The 24,492-nt window shown below is 51.3% G+C and overlaps 1 protein-coding gene and 1 long non-coding RNA gene across 8 annotated transcripts in view; one reads left to right on the top strand and one right to left on the bottom strand.

Moving 5' to 3' along the window:
• Positions 1 to 24,492, bottom strand: part of B3GNTL1 (UDP-GlcNAc:betaGal beta-1,3-N-acetylglucosaminyltransferase like 1) — a 140,243-nt gene that overhangs the window by 48,281 nt on the left and 67,470 nt on the right. For all 7 annotated transcript variants that reach the window (XR_012328728.1, XR_012328729.1, XR_012328727.1 and 4 more), the window contains one exon: positions 21,461 to 21,556. Coding sequence is in view for 3 of the 7 variants with exons in the window: in XM_073798108.1 (XP_073654209.1) it covers positions 21,461 to 21,556 (96 nt within the window). In the remaining 4 variants the exon portion in view is untranslated. The remainder of the gene's footprint in view (positions 1 to 21,460; positions 21,557 to 24,492) is intronic.
• On the top strand, positions 18,142 to 20,132 carry LOC109551410 (uncharacterized). Its single transcript, XR_002178165.3, has 2 exons — positions 18,142 to 18,410; positions 19,662 to 20,132. It is a non-coding gene; the product is annotated as an uncharacterized lncRNA (long non-coding RNA).

Raw genomic sequence — 24,492 nt, 5'->3', positions numbered from 1 at the left:
CTGCACACCTGATTTCCAGCTGTTTCCCCCGGTTGTGGGACTGACCAGAGAAAACAGACCCAGTCCCCAGGCACACAGGCGCATGAAATGAGCCTGTGAGTGTAAAATGCACATCAGATTTTGAAGACTTACGAAAAAAAGAATGTCAAATATCTCGTTGATATTTTCCTAATGATCACGTTGAAAGGATAATAGTTTGTATATACTAGATTAAATAAAATATTATTATAATTAAATGCATCTGCTTTTTTTACCTTTTTAGTGTTAACTATTAAAATTTTTTTAAATTCTATTTTGGCTTGCATTTGTGGCTCATGTCATATTTCTTTCTTTCTTTTTTTTAATTCAAGTATAGTTGATCCACAATGTTGTGTCAATTTCTGCTGTATCACATCATATTTCTAAGTATCTGTCCCCAAACAATTCAATCTGTTCTTTGGTGGTACAGACCCATGAAGCAGGAGGAAATGCACAGAAATGGCAAAGGCTAGTTCAGACAACGCGCGGCTCTGGCGAGAAGGAAGGAGTTTAGTCAGAGAAGAGCCAGGCTTTCACCAGAACTGGCTGAGGGTCGGGCCTTGGGTGGCTGTGGACTCTGTGAGCACAAGCCCGCCCCCCTGCGCTGCTTACTGCTTTGTCAGGACCTCCGATACTTGGAAATTAAAACAACGTACTTCTAAATTTCCATGGGTCGAAGAGAAAAAAACCCAAGAAACTCAGAAAAGATTTTAGGCCAAAAAGAAAGGAACAACACATCAAAATCGTGGAATGCAGCCAGAACAATATTTAGAGAAAATTTTACAGTTTGAAAAATGCTTATATTAGAAAAGAAGGTCTCAAACCAATGATCTAAGCTTCCACCTTAAGAGAGGAAAAGAGCAAAGTAAACAGAAGAAAGGACATAATAGATACAAGAGCAGAAATCCATGAAATAGAAAATGAACAATCAAGAATAACCAAAAGCTTATTCTTCAAAAAAAAAAAAAAACCCCAATAATATCGACAAATCTCTAACTTACATATGATCAAAATAAAAGATAAAAGACACAAATGATCAGTATGAGGAATAAAAGAACCTAAGTCACTATAAAACCTACAGACATTAATAGCATAGTAAAGGAACATTATTAAGTTTATGCCAGTAAATTCAATGACCAGATAAAATGGACAAATTCTCAGCTGCTCCAGCCAAGCAGACCAGGTGCCTGATCTGGGGGGAAAGGCACCACAGATACCCCCAGCCCTGGTCCCCAGCCCACCACAAGCCCAAGAGACTCACCTGCCCACTTAATCCACAAACCGTTACCCGTGACAAGTTGTTCTAAGCAGTAAGTTTGGAGTCGCTGGTTAAGCAGCAGTACATAAGTAGAACCAACGTAAGTGTGTGTTGGGTGGCCTAAGTGGTGGAAATACCATGACCAGAAGGTAAAAGAAGTTAGAAGTGCCACAGGCAGCCCTGCCCCGTCCAGGGCTGGTGTGGAGGGAGGGGAGGAAGAGGGTCACCCCCAGAGCTGGGTAGTGGGACATAGCACTCAGGGCCGGAGTCCTCTGTAGCTGCCATTGGGCACCCCCTACGTCCCCAGAAAGGACACGGGGCTGGAGGTGCCTAGGGCCCCACGAACCCCACATCCAGAACGAGAACTCCCGCGGAGCAGCTGTCAGCCGAGCAGCAAAGGTTTGGGCCTGTTTCCTCCAGTTTTGTGGCTGAACCATCATAGCGGCCGGACCTGGAGAGCCCTCCACGGGTCAGGCGTGTTGTTTGTGGGCTGCACGCTGGCCCCAAAGGGACAGTCCCTGAGGCCCAGAGCAGACCTCCCCCGTCCTGCCAGCTCTGGCGCCCGCGTGCACATCGGTCACTTTGCTGTGTTCTCCGTAGCGTCTCTCCCCACAAGGAGGGGCCTGTGCACTTTCTCATCTGACCTTCAGACTGAACCCAGGGAAACATCCACGTCCTGGAAACATATTCCACTTTCAGTTCCAGCGTTGGGCCGATGGAAGGAATCATTCGAAGTTCCAGAGAGATTTGCCAGCAGCCCTTTCAGAAGAGACACCAAGGCTTCCAGCATATGAATATTCAACAGCTGTTGAGGACGCTTCCGGGAAGTGTTCTCACGTGTGGTTCGTTCAAGGAACCCAAGTGTCAGGCCTACACAGACGCACCCTTGGTAAAATAAATGTTTGTTACGAGACAGCACGCTGGCCTGCAGTGGTCCTCCATCCCATAGGCCCTGGCAGGAAAGGCCCCAGAAGGGCACTCAGGCTGTCTGAATCACTGAACTTTCTGGAAGTATTGCAGGACAGAGGATCATGGGCTTGGGCACCCCTTTACTCACAAGCCATCACACAAGAACTGGTTACACATGGCCCAGGGAAGCAGTCAGATTCATCAACCCTTCTCGCCCACGCTTATGCATCATCATTTTATTTCACTGAGTCGTTCCAGCACCAGGAACCAGGCCCACCTGCTCTTTCTGAATCTAAGGAGGAAATGGACGGAGGGTAGATTTAATGCTTTAATACGATACTCTTCTCTGGAAAAAAAAGATGACTGCCAGGGTTTGGAATCTTGCTCCCAAATGAACTGAATAACACACATTAATAATATTTCAGATAGACCTTAAAATCCCAAATCCTAATCAGAGAGAACAGGAAGAGAAGGCCCACGTCCATTCCCGGATATGTGGTCAGTGTGTCCCCCAAGGACTAAAGCACTAAAAAGTAACTTACTAAGTGGGATTAAGAAAGAAAACACTACAGCCTACAACGGGCAGGCTACAGCATTGGGCACAATTTTAAAAATACTTTGGGGACTTCCTTGGTGGCGCAGTGGTTAAGACTCTGCGCTCTCAATGCAGGGGGCTCGGGTTCAATCCCTGGTCAGGGAACTAGATCCCACACGCATGCCGCAACTAAGAGTTCACATGTCACAACTAAGGAGTCAGTGAGCCGCAACTAAGGAGCTGGCGAGCCACAATTAAAGAGCCCATGAGCCACAACTAAGGAGCCCGCCTGCCGCAACTAAGACCTGGTGCAACCAAATAAAGAAAAAAAGAAAAAGAAAACAAAATAAAATATTTTGAGTAGAAAATCAATACTGACGACATAAAAGTCAAGTCTGAGAATGAAATGCAGAACACTCAGGCTCCCCCCTAAAATGAGAGAGAAACCAAGGGTTTACAGCAGGTTTAGAAGCAGCTTCATGTCCCGAGAACCGCACATGGTGCCGTGTTGACCACGACACCCCACGTGTCCTCACACCTCTCTGTGCTCTGTGGCCTCTCGGCCTCATGATGTCCCCCCAAGGGGTGGGAGCTCTGCCAGCCCGCCTCCTGCATGGATGACACAGAGCACATGCGTGCCACCCACACAGGCAATGCAGGACAGGGACGCCTTGGCCAAGAGCTCCACGTGGGCAGTTCTGCCCACAGGACGCTGGGCTGCAGGGCCAGCATTTTAGTTCACATGCATCCACACTCATCCCACGTGGATGGAGCCCGATTTACATTTGGTAAATGTAAAATTCTGGTTCCAGAAACATCTGCTGAGCCACTTACGACGTTGACGCAGCCGGTGGTGGAGGAAAGGTTTTGGCGGCTTGACTGGTTTTCACTGGCAGGTGAGGGTCTGACCTGGCGACCTACAGGCACACACTGCCCAGGCCAGCTGCTGACCTGCCCAGGTGGTGGGACCTGAGGGGGTGCACGCAGCTGGTTCCAGCTGCTGCAGAACAACCCCTTCATTTTGCTCCCAACTTGGGGGTGGATTTGGGATGGGCAGCACCCATGTGGCTCCCTCGCCTGCTGAGCGGGCAGTGCTGGCCCTGAGAACCACCTCTCAGATCTCCTGGGGCCTAGTGCTGCCGTCTAGGCCCAGCGGTCCAGCCCACGTCTGGGCCAGGAGGCGCCTCTGGCCCCGGGCCCATCCCGTCTTTGCGCCGGAAGCTCCAAGTCACCACACGAGGCGGCTGGTGTGCCCAGCACCACCCGAACTCCTGGCTGTTTGCACTTCCATGGCTGGGTGGGGCGTGTCTGTCCTGTTTTCCCTTCTAACCACAGTGCCCAGCGGTGTCCCGCTCGCCACAAGGCTCAGCGAGTGTCCAGTGGGTGATCGGGTGAGAGCCAGAGAGTGGGACCCACTTGAGAGAATCAGGCCTGTGTATGTGCTCTGCTCACACGCGTGCAGGTACACATGGCCGCGAGCGTCCACCGTGATGCGAAAGCAGCGGGTGGACACTCTGTGAGGGGCTGACTGCACCAAGAGAGCCCCGAGTGCACGGGCAGAGGTGGACGCAGCGTCCTGGGCAGGATGCACACACTTGTTTCAACTGAAGTCCCCAGGTAGGGGCAGCCCGGTGACTGTCAGTTGTGCCTCGCCATCCCACCCTTGGCTCCGCAGGCCCTTGGCCCCCAGAGACCACGTGACGAGGTCACGAGGAGTCGGAGGTCCCACAGACCTCTCTAGATCAGACTCAGCTGTGGGATGCTAGAGGTCAGAGGTCAGAGCATCGCACACTGACCCACCCGTAGGGGTGGGAGGCCTGGGAGAGTCTCTGGGCCAGCCAGAGGGGTGGGGTCCACAGGGGGACGTGGCCTGCACCAAGGCTGTGAAAAGGCCCTAAATTTGGGGACGACGGGCAGCAGCTGAGTAAGAGGGCAGCAGCCAGGACCCCCCGGCACCCGCTGCCCGTGTGTATGAGAGGCAGGCGGGGCCCGGCGAGGGGACGGCAGCGCTGCCACACCTCCTGCCTCTCCCAGCTCTGCCTGTAGGGGCCCCACTTGTGCCGGCCGGGCCCTTAGCGGGAGGATGCCGGGGGACGTGGGCCATGGGGCAGCAGCAGGCCTCCGCCGCCCTGCAGACCACGGGCTGTCGCCACCCTACACCGGCACCGCCAGGAGGCTCTGCGCTGCCCTGACGGCCGCCCCTCCTCAGCCTGACGGCTCACGTGTCAACCGCATTCTTGGGTGGACTTGACGTGGGCACAACCCAGCCCCTCTTTAACTTGGCAGACGCCAGGGATCCCACGGCAGCAGTAGGCACACTGAGCCAGGTGGAGCCCGACTCCCAGCCTCCTTGTAACGGGTGCCAAGGGCACTGCTCTCCCTGAAGCCGGCTCAGCGCTTAGCGCCCACGGGGCCCAGCTGGCTGCCAGCCACCCAACACTGAGTCAGTGATAATGATAAAAAGACAATGTCAGGAAAAGCCCTCCTGTCATTATTTGAGGAAATTATTAAACTAACTCCAGGGAAAAATTATCCTTTTCATTACATTAAGCTGCACCCACCCTTGGGGAGCTGGGAGCCCCTCCTCTAGAAATGCCAGGGTTACACCATGTCCCTGGGGGCGGCAAAGCTGGCGAACCTCTGATGTGGGGGAACAGAAGAGCCATCCCTCCAGCTGGGTGTGTGGGTCATGGTCCAGCATCCCCGTGGAGCCGCCTGCGGCTGGCCTTGGGCTGGCTCCTTCCCTGCCCTGTCTGCTTCCCCCACCTCCTTCCAGTCTTGAGCTCTGCTTTGGGGAACCCAACCCAAGTCACCCCTGTGTGTTACAGGCAGGAGAGGATGGGTGGGGGCACAGGGGGCTTAGCAATGACCAAGACCGGTGGAGGGAGGCTAGAGAGACATGTCTGTTCCAGGGGTGCTGCTGGCGGAGGTGGGGCACCCACACCCTGGGCGCTGGGGCCGCAGAGGATGGTGGGTGTCAAAGATGGTGACTTTGCCCTGGATATGGTGAGCTTGAGGGGGAGGTCACTCCCAGCAGGGACCTGGACAGTGGGCTCCACCCCAAGTCCTGGGCAATCTCCTTAACTTCCCCCACTGTTTCCTCGTGACAGTACTGACCTCAGGGGGGTCGGGGCTGCACCGTCAATAGGTGTGAGGCACCTGGAATAGTCACGGGCTCATGCTCCTTGATGGGCATGACCCGGACACCCCCAACCACGGGATCGAGGTGGGCAGTCCCACGGCCCCCATCTGCCCTCTCCGACGGTCCACACCCACCCTCTGCTCACCTCCCACCGTCCTCAGAACAAGAAGTGCCCAGGCTGGGGCCGCCGCCCCCGCCCGCACCACCTCACCCCACGTCTGGGTTTCATCCCTTTGGGGCAGCTGTGGCCCCTCCTCCCAACCTTTAGGAGCAGTTGGGCTGCGTGGTTACAAACAGCCCACATTCTGCTGCCCTCTCTGCAGTCCTGGTGGTCCTGCCCCGGGGCCTCCCGTCTGTCCTCCAACCACACTACACGCTTTTGGGAGAAGAGAAGGGAGAGGGTGATGGGCTGCGTCAGGACCCCTCCTCTGGGACCCCTCCTCTAGGACTTGTTGTTGCATAAGGATCTTCTTGGCTCTGTGCTTTGATCTCCAAATTCCCTCTTCAACCTCCCTTTGGGGGCGGGGGAGGAGGGTGGGGGAAGGAGGCAGGTTTTTTCTGAATGTGCAACAAAGCCTCCCTGGGAGCCAGCTTTGCAGGGCAGTCCCCCCCGCAGTGACATGGAGATTTCCTTAAAACCCAATTTACACAGAATCATTTCAGATTATACATAATTGCTGAGAGCAGAACACCTATAATTTTTCGGAGCTGCTCCTTCCCAGACATTTGTTAAAGCTTCATACTTTCTCGGTCTTACTGACTCCCCACCTCACCCCACCTCCCACCCCAATCCTATTTGAACAAGACAGAACAGTTTCCAAAGCATTTCGTAATGTTTCTCGCACTCTACAAAGAACAAAGAGAGGGGCCTCCGTCCCCACCCGCCACTCCCAGGGCACCTCTCGGCCTTCATGCCTCTCACTGAGCTTCGCTGGGGCCGCAAACCCTGAGGGGCTCTCTGTTTCTCAGGCTGCACTTGCCGTTCCTCACTCTCACCTCTTTCCCATGAACTGGCGTCTCCTCCAGTAAACATCTCACCCTGAATGATCCTTAACCACATCTGGGGACATTTTGGCTCCAATCACAGTTCCAACAGAAAGGGCCCCAGACCTCCTCACCCTGGCCTGGCTGTGCCCTTGGTCCTGCTGAAGGTCATCTGACTCAGAGCCCTAGCACCCCGTGCGGAGACTCAGACCCATTCGTGCTCCAGCAGGGGCAGCAGGAGGCCTCTCCAGCTCTCTGCTTCCTCTCTTCCTTCTCCAATCAAGACTCAGAGAAATCAAATGCAATGCTTAAGCAAGAACTTTTCATCATGAACTCCCCAGGACTGGAGGTTTTTAAAAAATCAAATGTAGAATTAAACAAGACAAGCCATATTAAAAAAACCTTCCCTAAAATGAGAGAATGTCCAGAAGACACATTCATGATTGTTTTCTTTAAAATATTTACCCTAAATCATTAAACATTTTTTCTTTTAAAGAAATACATATTTGATTCAAGTAGTATAAAATATAACGAACGATCCCCCAGAAGTTAGTTATTGAAAAAAAGAAATACATGGGGTTTTGCACATCAGGGATAGGAGAAGGGAAGTGAACACTCCGACCCCGCACACTTGGACTTGAATACACATTTTCCCAAAGAAGATATACAAATGGCCAATAAGCACACAAAAAGATGCTCAACATCACTAATCATTAGGGAAATGCCAATCAAAACCAGAGATACCACCTCACACCTGTGAGAATGGCTACTATCAAAAATAAACAAACAAAAACAAAAGCAAAACCAGAAAACAGTAAGTATTGACAAGGATGTAGAGAAATTAGAATCCTCTTACATTGCTGGCAGAAACGTAAAACGGTGCAGCTGCCATTCCTCAAAACGTTAAACATAAAATGATCCTGCAATTCCATTCCCGGGTATATACCCCAAAGAATCAGAGACAGGGACTCAGACAATGCAGGGCAATATTCACAGCAGCATTAGCCACAACAGCCAAAAGGTGGAAATAACCCAGTGGCCATCAAAATGTGAACAGACAAACAAAATGTGGTATAAACAGTATATACACACGATGGAATATTATTCAGCCATGAAGAGGAGTGAAATTGTGACACACACCAGGCACTGCCATAACCCTGCATCATCTGAAAGGACAACGGGAACAAAAGAATAAAAACGGAACAAAAAAGAGCAAAGAAAGTGTAAGTTTGGTGGTCACTTCTTTTGGTCCCGTCAGAACAATTATTTTCAAAATCCAAAGAGAAGTTGGCTCATCATGATGGTTTCTTTCAAGCTTTCCTTTGTTCCTACTTCCAACAGTCACCCATGACTTAAGACACCAGCAGCCTCCTGCCATCTATGGCTGAGGGGCTGCATCCTACCTTTGCCTTAATACTCACATGAACGCCCAGACACACCTGAGAATACAGGACGCTGGCTTCCACTGGATTGGGGCCGCCAGACGAACTACAGCAAATGAACTATGATGAGAATGTCCCCGTTTGCTTCAAGGGTCCCTGCCTGCGTGATTCTCCAGACCAGACTACATCTGACTCCAACGAGCAGTTTACGTTCATTCTTTTGTTTTTAAATAAATCTTTTTTTTTTTGGCTGCGTTGGGTCTTGCTGTGCGCAGGCTTTCTCTAGTTGCAGCAAGCGGGGGCTACTCTTTGTTGCAGTGTGCAGGCTTCTCATTGCAGTGGCTTCTCTTGTCGCGGAGCACAGGCTCTAGGTGCGCGGGCTTCAGTAGTTGCAGCATGTGGGCTCAGTAGTTGCAGCACGTGGGCTCAGTAGTTGTGGCACATGGGCTTAGTTACTCCACAGCATGTGGGATCTTCCTGGACCAGGGATCGAACCCGTGTCCCCTGTATTGGCAGGAGGATTCTTAACCACTGCGCCACCAGGGAAATCCCTATACTCATACTTTACCTCCAGTAAATTGCACATGGGAAATGGCCACTCAACACACAGCTGACACCTAAGACAGCTTCCTTCTTAACGAGGAGGCCAGGATAAGAATGAATCACAGATTCATGGGACCGGGAGTTTCGCCGGCACATTCTGCAGGTACCACGGTGGGCTTGGCTCCCTCCAGCACCTTTGTACGCCCCGGTGGGGGCTGGCTTGCTCCAGGTTATCCCCTTTAATCAGTTAAATGACTCAGACATGAGCTGTGATCTTTCTTTTCCCCAGGACTGTCCTTTCCATGACTGAAGTTCAATTGTATCAGCTACAGTTACTGTAGCATCAGAACCAGAGTCCGGATGGCATTATCTGCTTCCTGCTCTCCTCACGGGGGCTGGGCCGGCCACATGAACAATTTAAGCTAAAGCACATGAAGAAAGAGAAACACGTCTGCTGAGTAAACTCTTGTGTTTCTTTAAACGGTGTGTGTGTGGCAAGTTGAGGGGTGGGAGGAGCTTATATACTTTTTAAATTTCAAAGAAAATGGTTTTCTTAGGAAATATTTCCATCTACCTCTGCCATACAACTTGCATGCAAGTCACAGATTACTGCATAGGTGTTCAGTGATTCCAAATGCCAGTGACAAGACCCCAGGCCTCCAGGAGAGACCCTGTGTGGGGCTGGGACTGTGTCTGACCCTCCCTCCCTGTGGTCCTCAAGGTGAGACCCCGAGGACCTGTTGGACACGCACACCCTGGCCCACCCGAGCTGCTGACCCCGGCCATGATCTGGGTGAGAGGTTCTGAGGGTGAGAAGAAACAGAACTAAACCCTGATCTAATCTGCTGCGTCTTCTTTCTTGTGAAAGAGCGAGAGAGAGAGCCACGCAAAAACGGCACATGTCTAAGACGTTCAAGATGAATGTAAGAGATAAATGCCAAGGTGGTGAAAATAAGCAAATGGGAAGAGCAAATGCCCATAGGCCCAGCAATGCCCTTCGCCGCCAGCCCTCAATCTCCCTGAGAGCTTTCTGGGAAAGACAGAATGATTCCATAGTGACCGCAGACCACTTCCTGGCCCAGAGAACACACTACTAAGGACATTACAGTCTGGTGCTGGCGAATTAGCCGCACCACTGCCTCACTTGGAGTCAGCAAACTTTTTCTGTAAAGGTCCAGATGATAACATTTTAGGGTCTGTGTCACAGGTACTCAGCTCTGCTACTGCAATGCAAAAGCAGTCCCAGACAACACGACCTTAACAAATGGGCATGGCTGTGTGTCAATAAAACTTTATTTACAAAAACAGGCAGCAGAAGAGATTTGGCCCTCCAGCCAGTCTGCCAACCCCTGGTTTAAGTGGTAAGCAGTGGAGCATTGACTTTAAACAAAAATCGCTTCTTTGATTACTTAAACCTGGAATAGGCTAGTATCTCCCCTTCACCTCTCTTCCAACTGTAGGGTCTGTGATTAAATGCAGTACAGAGAGTTGCGGAAACAGTCCCCCAGAACTCAGAATTCCTGGAACCTAAATAGATAGATCCAAGAGGTGTAAAATGCTTTCATTGCTTTTTTCTATATTATCATATGTTTAGGTAAGTTACAGGTCATTTAGTCTTACTCAGATGACAGCACAGTGAGGGTGTGCAGGCCCCAGCAGAGGGCGCTCAGGCCGCAAGGAGGGAAGCTGCCCGCGGCCACAGGGGTGGGAAGAACTGGCCCACGGACAGCAGCGTCAAACCTTGCAGCTTACCACACAGCACCTGGGAACACAAACGCACCTCGCCAGCAAACTGTTCTGGGAGTTCCTTTCCCCCAGAAACACCCGGCGAGGCTGCGCAACTGGCAGGATGCGGAGCTGCGTCCTGAGCTGCCTGTGGCAGGTTGAAGGCACAGGGTGCAGGTCCCACCTCCCACCCCATCCCTCTGTCCCTCCAAGGAAGGGCCGCAGCTGGCTCCGCCCCGCTGGTGTCCCAGCTCCCCCAACCCCGTCTGGTCCTGGGACCAGCCCAGCCCAGCTGGCTGGACCCTCTCTGCCCTCCTCACCCACAAGGAGGGGCCCGGCCCTCCCACCACCCTCTGTCCGGGAGTCCCAGCAAGTGGCCTTTGTTTCCAGCATATGGGAAGTCATTTAGTTGGTTTTCAGTGATATGTTTTACAAATACTGTCTTCACCTCACTAGTACTTTGTATTTCTACGGGAATTGCATCCCTCCCTCTGGACCATAAAGCATGTCTTCAGGAAAGAGCTCTTTTTACTTGAGAAGGGGTGAGTATGTAAAAGAAAAGCTTTTCTAAAATGGTCAGAAGCGGTTATGTGAACAGACCAGGCCAGTATCCTCTGCAGCACAGGACCTATTTGGGATGACAGGTCCTACCTGCAACATCAGGACACATCCCAGTGATTTTTCTCGGACCGTTTTTCTCGGACCGTCTGTGATGACGTTCACGCAGAATGCAGACACCTGATGTCCCCGAACTCCTGTGGCACCTGAAGTGAGGGCAGCAGCTGCACATCAGGGGCGAACAGCATCTCTACTCTGATATCCAATTATGAGTTAGACATCTGTTCCCAGACACTGCAGATTTACAACCAACCAGACAGAGGATCAAACCTCTTCACAGTGGAGCCAAACAACCCCCCGAGATGCATGAAGGCCACCTGTCTGTGGTGAGGTAGCGGCTGTGGCCCTGGTTCCCAGAGGACCGAGGTGAGCTCCTCTGGCTCATGTCTGGGTGAGAAAAGGCAAGTTCTGAAAGGGCAGAAGGACCCTGGTTGGTGGGCAAGGTGACACAATGCTTCAGGTCACGAGGCCACCACTGGTGTCCTACTGTGAACACAGGTCATGGGTTCGGGTTGGGGGGGGTAGGTTTCAGCTGAATAGAAACAGAATGGCCCGTTAGTTCATTAGGACAGATAAGGAACACACACAGGTGAGGGGAGGAGTGCACACAGGTGAGAGTGCAGGTGGGCTGAGGAGACCTCCCCAGGATCACCAAGCTTGCAGTTGCTAATGATTCCTTTTCATCGATTTTTGTCTCCTCTCACTGTTGAGGTGTCACTCCCTCTTCTGGTTCTGATATGTCACCAAGTGAATAATCAGATAATCTAGTTTCTTGAAACTTTGTTGAAAAGAAGGGGCTCCCAGGCAAGGCTCAGGGGCCATGCTGCCGCTCTGGGACCTGGGAGTTTGCTTTTGGGCTCTCCCCTTATTTTGCCACCAACAGAAAGTGCACTTTGCAAAAATAAATTCTATGTAGCTCATACAAGTTAAAAATCTTCCAGTGTGCCTTGGGGAGTATACAGCACAAACTGAAACACTCCATAAGCTACTGGCCATACTCTGTCCTGAACAGAGTCCACCTTGGTTCTCAAGAAAGGCGCGTGAAAACATATGGATTCGGATGGATACTTTTCAATGCTTCTGGTGCTTTAAAAACACAAAAGTAAGGATAAGGGACTTAAAATGGGCTCCGTTTTTTATTTAGAAAGGAGAAGCCCTTGAGTTAAAGAAAGAAAATGAAGCATTTAATGAAATTTATAGACCTCATTAGCTATATCTTACCAGGAAGTGATATGAATTCTTCTTAGAGAAAAAGAGCAAAGTTTATATGACTCATTTCCAGATTCCTGTGGTTTATTATCCTCATTTCTAAATTCTAATTTGTTGCAAGACTATCTTTAGACAGATAACAAATTTTCCAGGATTCTGACATTTTAACACCCACACAGCAACAAAAAGAAACTTTGAAATGAAATCCAAAACCTATGGCTTCTGGATTTAATAAAGACACAGACATCAATACAAAGTTTATTTACTCAATAGTACTTTTTGGAGAAAGTTGGTAAGTAACCACTTTTTCAACTAAAAGTTGCTAGTGTACCATGGCTCTATAACGCAGATACTCCTTTTAAATGAGAAAGTGAAGAAAAACAGTACAGGTTAATCCACTTAAAAATATGTACTTTTGGGGCTTCCCTGGTGGCGCAGTGGTTGAGAGTCCGCCTGCCGATGCAGGGGACACGGGTTCATGCCCCGGTCCGGGAGGATCCTACATGCCGCGGAGCGGCTGGACCGTGAGCCATGGCCACTGGGCCTGCGTGTCCGGAGTCTGTGCTCCGCAACAGGAGAGGCCACAACAGTGAGAGGCCTGCGTACCGCAAAAAAAAAAAAAAAAAAAAAATGTACTTTTAAAATTTTATGCATGTTAACTGATTAGAATTAGGTAAAAACCATTGAGCTGTGAAGGACAAAATTTTAAGGGAAAGACACACGGAGCTGAATGAATATGTGAAATGTAATTATCTGGTAGACCCAGGTGGGTTCTAACCGCCTGGCTGTAGAGACTCCACTTGGATGACAGGAAAGGTCTTTCAAAGCAGCTACGGCAGAGTAGACACAAGAGTGGGGTCAGGGGCACGTGGGAGGCCCGATCCCACGGGCAGGAAAGAACCCGTGATTCCACCTCATGCTCTGCCTTCTCAATCGGCCGAAGTTACCTTCACTTAGTTTTGCTAAATATCTTCAAATGCGTGTGTCACACAGATGGTTGGCCCTGGAGTCTGGTTGTAGCTGCTGAACCCTTGCATTTTACCAACAATGAAACTGAGCGCTGGCTGGAGGGGAGACAGAGGCCAGGGCCTCTGGGGCAGCAACCTGAGGGGGGCTGGGAGGGGGGCGCCCACTCCAGCAGGGACCCGGGGAGCAGGACACAAGCGCTTTTTCACCAGGGCCGCTGTTGGCCTGCAGTGTGGCCTGAGCCCTGGACCTCATGACAGCCTCCTGGGCCAGCTGGCCCCTGACCCCCTGTGGCTCCGACCCCACAGGGTGAGCCTCTGCCCTGTTGCCCCCCCCAGGGGTGGGTGGGGGACACCTGCGTCCCTGCCCTGGCTCTCAGCCACTCAAGAGCACCCTATCAAACTCTCCTGCTTCTCCTGGATCCTCGTCAACAGAGAAGGATCGTTGGCTCCCCACGCAGATCACCAAGGTCGGCACTTCTGTCAGCCCGCTTTGGGGAGGCCGCGGCGGGTCAGGAAGCAGGGAGGTGGTGCGGCTGACCGAGACTGATGTCCCAGAGCGGAGCTGCTGGCTGCGGGGGTGACTGCCTCAGGGTATAAGCTGAGGAACGTGCTGCCGACAGCGAACGGTCAGCAGTGGAGAGGCTGCAGCTGCCCTGAGGGCCCTGGGGTCTCACGTGAGTGAGGAACATGGCGCAGCCTCCGGACCCAGCACGCACAGTGGGGACCTTCACGGGCTCGAGCAGCAGAACCTGAAGTGGGGATCTTGGGTACACCGTCCAGGAAGGGACGAGGGGCCGGGCTGCACACGAGACCGAGCCGCGAGGGGTCATCCAAGGGCACGCACTGCAGCCAAGGGGGAGGTGTATTCTCTGCATTTTTGGAGCCCTGAAATGTTTCAACTTTTAAAAAAGTTATCCTTTTTCTATTTTTTAAAGAAAATGTATGTGGAATGGCAAGTACAGAGGAGGTGGTCAGGGGCTGCTCTTGTTAGGGGAGGGGTGACCAGAGTGAAGTGTGGCTTGGTCCCCTCCGTGGACAACTAGAACATCAAACACACACACGAGTGTCCTTCAGCCGGGCCGGACATGACCCTCTCGGTACCCAGGGCGAGCCCAGTGGCCTCGGGAGACGGGGACAAGGGGACGAAGCACGCAGTCGGGAAGTCAGGGCCATCGGGATGTCGCAGGTACTGGATTAGAATAAAAACATGAGCGTCTGGTATTTCCCGCTGCTGCACTTCTCTGTCTTCTCATTTTGAGAGGTTATCTGCCCAGAACTTCCTCTGTCTCAACTGATGTGAGCTTCAATTTCTCTGCTCTTCTTGGTGCCTTTCTGCTCCTTTGCTGTTGCGGCTTCATTCAAGCGCTAGGAGCTGGTTGAGTGCGGTCGCCCCTGTCACATCCCATTGTACACAAAGGCCTCTCCGTTGTTTTCCTTGCTCCCTAATTGAGTGTTTCTATAATTGAAGAAAGAGGAGGCCTGTGCTCCTTGTGTGTAAAGCACTTATTCTATCTCCCCACTCCTTCCTGGGCTGCTTCTGGCCTTCCTCCCAGGTTGGAGACCTGCTTCCTAGATCTCATATCTTCCTCCTCTTCAATTTGCTTCTTAATTTGATGGAATGTCTTCCAGTAAATTTCTGAGAAAGCTTTTGTAAGAGACAAATATTTTGAATCCCTATATGAAAAAGTCCTTGTTATATTTTCACACGATTGACAATTTCGTTAGGCATAGAATTCAACATTCAAAACCATATCTGTGAGAATTTTGAAACTTGTTTCCCAGTGTCTTACGGGTTCCACTGCAATTGCTGAGAAATCCAAGACCACATTTGTTCCTGCTGTTCTCTCTGAACTGCCCAAGGGCTTTAAATCCTGGGCAGGGTCTTCTCTCGTACCCTGGGCAAGATACCCGAGGGCCCTTTTCATCTGGCAGCCCACATCTTTGGTTCTAGCAAATTTTTCCGAATTATCCTTAGCTAATTTACTCTCCTCCACGTAAAAAGAAATCTCACTATGCTGGACTGTGCTGTGTCAAATCAGCAAGAGCTGGGCACCAGTTTCTCAGGGGCCCCTTCTCAGTGTGAATCCAGGTTAGAGCTAGACCCGAGCAGAACCTGCCTCAGGCTGGACAACAGAATGAAGGAGGACCACCGTCCCAGAAAGTCATGGTGGTCAGGTAGGGGTGACGGGGGTGACACAGGCAAGGTCCCCGCCCAGAGGCCAGCATCCATGAAATGTGGGTGGATCTTCATGTTCTTTGGGGACAGAAGCTCTTGTTCTCAGGACACTTCTGGACCCCACTCTACGCACCTGTTCACCTGTATTCTTCATCATATCCATGACAGTAAACTGTAAACATACGTGAATGTTCCTCTGAGTTCTGTGAATGGCTCAAGCAAATTAATTGACAGAGGAGGGGGTCGTGGGAACCCTGATTTATAGCCAGTCAGGTGGAAGCACAGGTGACGACCTGGACTTGTGATTGGGCTGAAGTGAGGCAGTCTTGTAGGACTGAGCCCTTAATCTGTGGGATCTGACGCTGTCTCCAGGCACGTGGAGTCAGAACTGAGTTTTTTAGGACACCCGGTCAGTGCCTGATCAGAACTGAAGAACTGCTCAGTATTTGAAAAGGCAAAGGAACTAGAATAGCAAAAATAACTTTGAAAAAGAAGAATGAAGTTGGGGGAACCACATTAACTGATTTCAAACTTCCTCCACAGCTACAGTGACCGGGAGAGTGTAGCCACAGAGTGACACACAGATCAATGCAACAGAATGGCCCAGAAACACACCCACACGAGCACGGCTGACTGATTTTTGGCAAAGGCCAATAAAGGAAGGTAGTATTCTCACCAAAAATGGTGTGAAAACACTTGGACATTTGTAAGCAAAAGAAAGGAAGAAAGAAAGAAAAAGAGCCTTGATCCCAACCTCGCTCCTTATGCAAAAATCAACTTAAAATGAATCATAGCTCTACATGTAAAACGTAAAACTATAAAACTTTAGGAGAAAATCTTTGTGACCTATAGTTACATAAAGCATCCTTAGACATTGATACCCAGGGCACAATCTATTTAAAAAATAGACGAGTTGGACTTCACCAAAATTAAAAACTTTGGTTCTGTGAAAGACTCTTGTTAAGTAGATGAAAGAAAAGCCATAGATAATGAGAAAAGACTTGCAAACACACCTAACAAGGGACTTCTGTCCAAAAGGAAACTCAAACTCGATAGCAAGAAAACAAACAATCCAATAAGAAAATGGGCAAAAGATCAGAACATACGCTTAGTGGATGGTGAATAAGCACATAAGAAACTGCCGTTAGGAAAATGCAAGGCAGAGCAGTGATGAGACACCACGGAACGACTGGCATGAAAAATCTGACACCACCAAGTGCCGAGAGGGGAAATGGCGCGGCCACTCCGGGAGCCTCGTGTGGACTTCAACTTGAACACAGATGCACAGTCCCAAACCCGGTGCTCATCCCAGGAAGTGAAGCCTGTCCATCAGGGTCTCAGCGGCCCTACTTGTCACAGCCCCACAATGACGGGCGCATCCCTGCAACTGGACTCTCTCGGCAACAGGAGGAACAAACTGTCATCTCAAGGGCACAATGCGGAATGAAAAAGGCATGGTTCCACTGACATAACTGCCTCAAATGACAAAACTCCAGCGAAGGGGACAGAGAAGTTGTTGCCAGGGGCAGGGGCAGGGGCAGAACAAAGTGTGACTAGCAAGCAGTTTCCTTGGGGTGCAGGATAGTCCCAATATCCTGATTGTGGCAGGGGCTGTGCTGATGCAGACGCGTGATGAAATTCCATAAACCCCCACCCCTCCCCAACAAGAATGCGTGAACTCCGAGCAGGGTTGTACCAGTGTGCATCTTCTGGTTTGAACATCATACTGTGGGTATGTTACGAATGGGGGGCTGGGTGAAGGGCACACAGGAACTCTACTATTTTTGCAACTTCTATGTGAGTCTGGAGTTATTTCAAAATACACAATTTTTAATTGGTTAGGCTTTGTAAAATGACTCTACGATCCAGTGGGGAAGCAGTTTCTCTGTGCAGGTACCAGGAGCCTGGCCTCCAGATTAGAGGCAGGAATAACATTCTCAAAGAGTTTCATCAAAAATATTCAGGCACGTGTTAAAAATGCACATTTCCAGAGCCACTAAATCAGAAACACTATGGGAGTAGATGAGGGATCTGCATTGTTTTCAAGTTTTTGAGCTATTTTATGATCAAACAAGTTTGGGGAGTGCTGGTTTAGGTAAAGAGTCTGTACTTACAGAGGTAAACTTTAATTATCTAGAAATTTTGCTAGTCTAGAGTCCTTGGATACTGGATAAAATGAGAGTTTGTGCATTAGTGCTGGCAGGTGGGTTGCACATTTTTCCCATTTACGTTCATGCCAAGCTGTTCAGACGCTGCGGGCAGATGAAAGCTGGGTGACACCCTCCCTGTGGAACGCACGGGGCCACGAAGGAGAGGCTGTACAGGAAGGGGGGCTGTTCTCTTCGCTGCAGCCCTGTCCACATACCACTGTGTCCTGTGGGCCCAGGGGCAGGGGACACAGACCAGGGGGGACCACCAGGGGCTGTGGAGGAGCCAAAGAGGGTGTCCAAACGCTATGGACCGAATTGTGTCCCCCAAAGCCCACTGCAGCCCTAACCCCCCAGGCGACTGCATTTGGAGATGAAGCCTTTAAAGAGGTTTTAAGGTTAAATGAGGTCATGGGTGGAGCCATGATCCACGAGTCACCGGGAGTGAGCCATAGAGGAAAGGCCCTGTGACGACTCGGGGTGGAGACGACCGTCTACTCGCCCAAGAGAGAGGCCTCAGGAGGAACCACCTGCTGGCACCTTGATCTAGAACTTCCAGCCCCCAGACTGCGAGAAACAGCTGTCTATTGCATTTGTTATGGCAGCCTGAGCAGGCTAAGACACCAGGGAAGCACGGATCCTGGAGAGAGGTGCAAGGGCAGCTGGGAGCAGGCGTGGAGGGCAAGGACCAGGGGGGCTGGGCTGAAGGGGGCGCCTCACCCACTCCTGCTGTCTTCCTTCCGCTGTGAACCTGAGCACATACTCCAGGGAGCCAGGGCTGGGCTCATTGGCCTCGGTAAGGACCCCGCTACCCATGCAGGCTGCCAGGGCCCCCAACCCCTCCTTGGAGCTGCCGGGATCCCCCAGGGGCAGCCTCTGAGGCGGGGATGGGGCCTGGCCTTGCCTCCCCTTGCCCCCCATCCCCATCCAAGAGATTCAGGTCCCTTGGGAACAGCCCCTCGCTGAAGGTGTAAAGTGGGCACTGCCTAAAACAGGTGCATTTTCAGGCTGGCACAGGATCCAGGCCATTTGTCCAGACAACTTTCCACCTCTTGGTTTATTTGGAATTAGCAGAGTGTTAATTTTATAGTACTCTGATTCAACTTTGTGCATGGTGGGTATCTAATCAGACATTCAAGTAGACACACAAATATCAAACCAAATTACGCTGCTCTCCACCTCACAAATGTGACTCAATTTAGACTATGAACAAAGACCCCACAGACTGCTGGTGATTTCTGTGACTGTAACAGTTGAGAAATGGCTTAAATAAGAGATATCTTCTTTCACTTTATTTTGAGAAACTTTATACTTTAATTTCCCCTGACTTGCTAAAGAAAAACACTGTTTAGGAAGACCCTACCTTAATTATTTCTATGATGCTTAACAGTAAACAGTTAAGTCTGCCCTCGGCTCAGAACCTGTATTTCTGGCTGAGAATGTGCTGCATGTAAATTATACCCTCAGTGTTCAGTCACACAGTTTCTGTGTGACTCACGTTCTCCCAGAAAATCCAGCACATGGCAGAAGCCAGCTCAGCAGTTTCTCTCACGCAGCCACCTCTACACTTACTCACAGACCCTCTAATACTTGGGACTGAGGTGAGCGTTTCCAGAGCCCCCTTGCAGGTGCAGAGCTGTGCATCTGAGGGGGATCCAGGGCTGACCGCAGGCCAGGGGATTCACACTCAGTGGGACATTTTAATTTCCCAGTTAGGATATGAAAGCTCTTACTAGCTCTTCACTGAGGCGGCTGTGATTCTTTGTTCTGAAACCATCAGTGCATGTCCTGGGAGGGCATCTGTAAACAGGTGGTACATCCCAGAGCCGTGACCCGCGGCTTGGACCTGCTCCACAGAGGGAAGGACCAGGAGAGGGATGGCGACAGGAGTCACAGACCCAGTGCTTATTCTCCATGCGCCAATGATGGTTTGCACACTCATATCCAAATGCCAACTGAGATGCAAGGGGTACCCAGAGCTTGTGTACCCAGAGCCCTCGGCCCTCTTCCCAACTCGGGATGCTAAGGTCGAAGGCTTCTCCTTCAGGTACCTTCACAACCTGGAGAGAAGACTCCCTTCTGCTCAGAGGCCTGAAGCTGTTGTGGACTCACAGCTCCACCAGCTCGTATGCCCCGCCGCGCGGAAGGACACCCTCCCGACAGCTCTGCAGCAACCCGACGCTCAGTGGCTGTCGGTGATCCAGGGCCGCTTGGTGCAGACGGGACAGAGCTGCAACCATCCCGCATGACTGTCAACATCAACCCGTGAGCTCCCGCACCAACAGCAGAGACCCTGCCAGCTCCAAGGAGGCCACGTGGGCCACATACACCGGCCCTTCTCCTTTCCTCACGGCTGGGGGAGCAGCAGTGACTGAGCCTCCCCAGTGCCCTCACTGCCCTCACTCGTTACTAGTGCCCCTATTATTATTACCTGTTATTAGTGCACCACCTGTAGCTATTAGGCCATTACTGGAATATTCATCTCAAAATGGGAAAAGTAAATCCAAATGCAAAAGTGCTTTTTCTGTGTGTGGACCAGCCTGAATGGCATAGAACTTAAAAGCTGGTGAAGTCATTTTGATAACAGAAGCAACTGGCAAACCCAACACTGAAGAGGAAAGGGTAAATAATCTTGGATTATCCAAAGAAGCATGCGAAACAGCCCCACAAAAGGAAACTCTCAGGGTTTCTTCTGAGTCACTTTGAGTTCAGTGAACAGAACACCTGATGCCATGATCACAAGCAGCTCTAATTTCAGACGCTGATTATCACTATTAATCATTCCATTATACCAAGATTTCAGTTTTCAAAATTCAGAGTTTAGAAAAAAGCACTTCATTATATGGCAGGATCACCGGAAATCGCAACGTGGGACAGACCCCAGCACCTCACTGGGGGGAGAATGTTTCCAGGCCTTCTAGAGCTACTTCCTGGTGGGCTTTGGGGGGCTGCTCCCCACTCCTCCCCCTCTGACTGGGGCCCCCACCCTGAGGAGCACATTTCTCCGGTCTTGGGTGGGTGGGGGGCGGGGTGAGTCCTGGGAGCAGCTCGTCCAGCAGGAGGAAGAGTCTGGAGCATCTGCCGGCGGCGGGGCACCAGGGCTGGGCCAAGAGGCAAATGCAGCAGGCCTGGGCCCACCCCCAAGAGCCGGGGCTGTTTTAAGGCTGTTTGGGGGTGATTTGCTACGGAGCATTAAGCGGCTGCTGGCACGCTGAGGCAGTGGCTGGTTTTCAAAGGTGGATGAAGAGAGGATCTTTGGTTCTTGTCCTCACTCAACACCTCATCAACACACGGTCGTGGACCCACCCGAAGTTCCATGATTTCGGAACCCCACAGCTGAGACCGAGAACCTCTTCCTGGCCTCCTCCTCCAGGCCGTGGCCCCGCTCCTGGTGGCTTCTAGTCTGATTTCAGCCCACGCCCTCTTCTAGCTCCGAGGGCTCCTGACGTCTGCTGACTAGCTCCACCCAGACAGTGCATCTCAGCTCATTCCCCCAGACCCGGCCCCCCTCCAGCTGCCCTGCTCGGGGACGGCCCCGCCCCGCCAGACACTCAGGCCTTTCCTGGACACCTCACCCCTGCAGCAGCTCAGCGCTGCCCGAGCCCTGGCCTCCTGCCCTCTGGATCCGTCCGCCTCAGCCTACGCGGCTGGCCTGGGGGTGCCCTGCACACCTGCCCTCTGGCTCTGGCTCCGCCCCAGGCCGGGCTCCTCTGAAACGCTGTCCCCCTTCTCCAGGGAGCGCCTACCTGGACTGTGCCTTGCGCCCAGGAGGCTGGCAGACACAGGTGCTAAGGGCATGAAAAGCCCCTCGGGGATGCTGGGGCCAACTGCAGGCGGCAGGCGTACCTGGGTGAGCAGCTGGTCGGGCGCCAGATGGTTGATCCACCGCGTGTATCGCTCGGTGGAGTTGGGGGGCTCCCTCCTCACTTGGCAACCGATGATCTGTGAAACAATAACAGATAGGACTTAAAATAAATCCGCTGCAGCCGCTGGAACAGCCTGTTTCCCAATAACTTTCTCCTTCCAGCCTCTAAATAAACAAGAGTCACAGCCCTAAGAGCTCACTTCCCTGGCCGCCTCCCTCTGTCTAGGCTGCCACAGCAGCCCCCCGCCCCACGACGCCACCAGACGGGCACACCCCATCCCAGGAAGAATCTGCGCTAGCTGCCCTCTAAGTCCTCTTCCGTACCCTGCATCACCACCTCCTTCCGCCCTTGGTCCTGGAACCCGGCCCTGCCTCCTCCTGGCCATGGACACGATCCCCTCTCCGCATACCCAGCTCTGCACGCTGACTCCCAGCAGGCCTGTCCTGCTGTCTGACAGTGCCCCAGCACCTAGGGAAGCCCCCCTGCACGTTCTGCTGGGGTATCTGCTTGCAGCGCGTTTACACATCTCTAAGACTGCTCAGAGGTAAAAAGGTCCGGCCCTTTGGTCGGTGAGGCAGGTTTGGAGAGAGGCTGGTTCCTGCCGCAGATATCAGGGGTCCTGATGCTCAGACACCAGCAGCCCCAGGGCTCAGAGGCAGAGAATGGGCTGGTTTCTGAGGGAGGGACCCCTCACAGCAGCAGGAGGGGGCCTTTCTCCTCCTTTCTGGCTGGGGGAGGGCAGCCGGGGTGCCCGTGGCAGCAGAGAGCCTGCCCCTTGGTGAGGGTCCTGTAAGGCTCTCAGAGGCTGGCTGGCCTCGGGGAAACGACACTAACCTCTAATCCCCTGGCTGTGCCTTCTCCACCTCCCTGACCGCCGAGGAACACGGTGAGGAAGGTCAGAGTGGTCGGCAAACCTACATCACTGCCCAAGTCACCTTACTGAGAAACTATTAAAAGTCACCCCACAATATTCGAGTTTCTTAAATCTTGCTCTAATATACACAGCACGTACACACGATGACTAATTTATATTAATGCAGTTATGCTACTGAAGAGTTTTGAGAAGGTTTTTGCTTGCTTTGCTTGAATTTTGTTGTGTGGTTTTTTTTGTTTTGTTTTTAGTGATTCAGTTATACATATACATGTATCCATTCTTTTTTAGATTCTTTTCCCATATAGGTTATTACAGAATATTGAGTAGAGTTCCCTGTGCTATACAGTAGGTCCTTTTTTGTTGTGTTTTTTTAAAATTAAGCTTTTTTTTTTTTTTTTTGAGAAATGGTAGATTCCCATGTAGTGTTAACAAACAATACACAGAGATCCCATGTAGCCTTTACACGGTTTCCTCTAATGGTAACATCTTGAAAAGCCAACATGTGGCCTCCACTGGGCTGAGGGACCCTGGGCGTTTCCACGGCCACAGGGACCCCTCGTGGTGCCTTTATAGCTGCGCCTCCCCCCCCACCCAGCTCACAGCCGTGAACCTGCTACTGCAGTGCTGTAGTTCTGTCTTTTCAAGAACATTGCATAAATGCAATCACACTGTGTGTTGCCTTTCAAGATTGGCTTTTTTCACTCAGTGATTCCCTGGAGATTTGTTCCTTTTTTGGCTGAAAAATACTCCACAGCTCAACCCTCTACAGGACACCTGGGCTGTTTCCAGTTTGAAGCTATTACTACTAGTCTGCTGCACTTCACACAGGGGTTTTTGTGTGAATGTTAAGTCTTCGTTTCTCTGGGATAAACACCCAGGAGCGTGACTGTGGGTCGTATGGTAGTTTCATGTTTAATTTTTAAAGAAACTGCTGTTTTCCCGAGCAGCTGCACCCCTTCCATCCTCACGGCAGCGAGTGTGACCAGTCTCCCTGCGTCCTTGCCATGTGTTTTATTCTGGCTTTTCCGACAGGTGTGTGTGTGGTACCTTGTCGTGGTGGTAATATGCACCCCCGGTGGCTCAAAAGGTTGAATCTCCTTCCAGGGGCTAATTTCTCATCTGCCTGACTTTCCAGGGAAGCGTCTTTCATGTCTTTCATCCACTTCCTGATTGGGATAAAACACACTTGGCCATAGGTCTGTATCTTTTTACATACTGCTGAATTCTATGTGTGAACTTTTCATATATTTCTCCTAAAAACACATACAAAATTCAGCTGTAAGTTAGAACAGCCCTTGAATGATCACCTTGCCCAGTTGCGAGGTACCACACCTGATCTGACCAAAGTGTATTTTTTTTAAACTGTCTATTCCATCTGTTTTCTGGCCTTGTTGACACTGTCTTGCATTTGATTGCTGAACAGGAAAGATTTTGAGTCAAAAAACAAAAATGTGGATCAAAGCTGTGAGATAGAAATCTTGTTTCAGAAGTATTCCCAAACATGAAGAAGAGGCTTAACTTCTATACAGACACCCAGGCCCCGGCCCCATGACTGCTGCGTCATGAACAGATGCTGGGGGCGGCAGACCAGCAGAGTGCAGCCCAGTCCAGCCTGCGCCGAAAGCCACACTTCCAGCCAGACCGTGAGGGGCGGCAGACGTGGTCTTTCTGGGACATGAGCTGACTTGTGCTATTTCCACGGTGAGGGCCTGAGCCCCCTCCCCAAACCTCCTCTTCCATTCTCTGCCTCTGATGAAGGGTGAACCACACTGGGTGGGGTCTCACGTGGAGGAGGAGGATTAGGTGAACACGAAATGAAGCTGGAGCTTTGGGGGCTGGCTGTTCTTTGAGGCTTTAAACACTGTGAGTGCTGGTCTACAAAGAACAAAAGTGAGGATATTTTGTTTGCCTTAACATTTTTTAAAAGAATGCTGGCCTGGACCACAGGGCAGACAAAGGCAAACCATAAAAAGAGGCACCTGCAGTGGGATGCCGAGCTCCTCTCCCGTGCTGTCTGCCCTGCCCTCACGCCAGACCACTGTGGACACCAGGCCAGCACGGTACCTTGTACACAGTCGGTGCTCAATAGACACAGGCTGAATGAACCCAAAGAGTGGGAGACTGAAAAAAGTCTTGAA

The sequence above is a fragment of the Tursiops truncatus genome, chromosome 20 (assembly GCF_011762595.2).
Source record: "Tursiops truncatus isolate mTurTru1 chromosome 20, mTurTru1.mat.Y, whole genome shotgun sequence".
Classification (NCBI taxonomy): Eukaryota; Metazoa; Chordata; class Mammalia; order Artiodactyla; family Delphinidae; genus Tursiops; species Tursiops truncatus.
The sequence above is the reverse complement of the archived record's forward strand: the minus strand, read 5'-3'. Positions and strand labels throughout refer to the sequence as shown.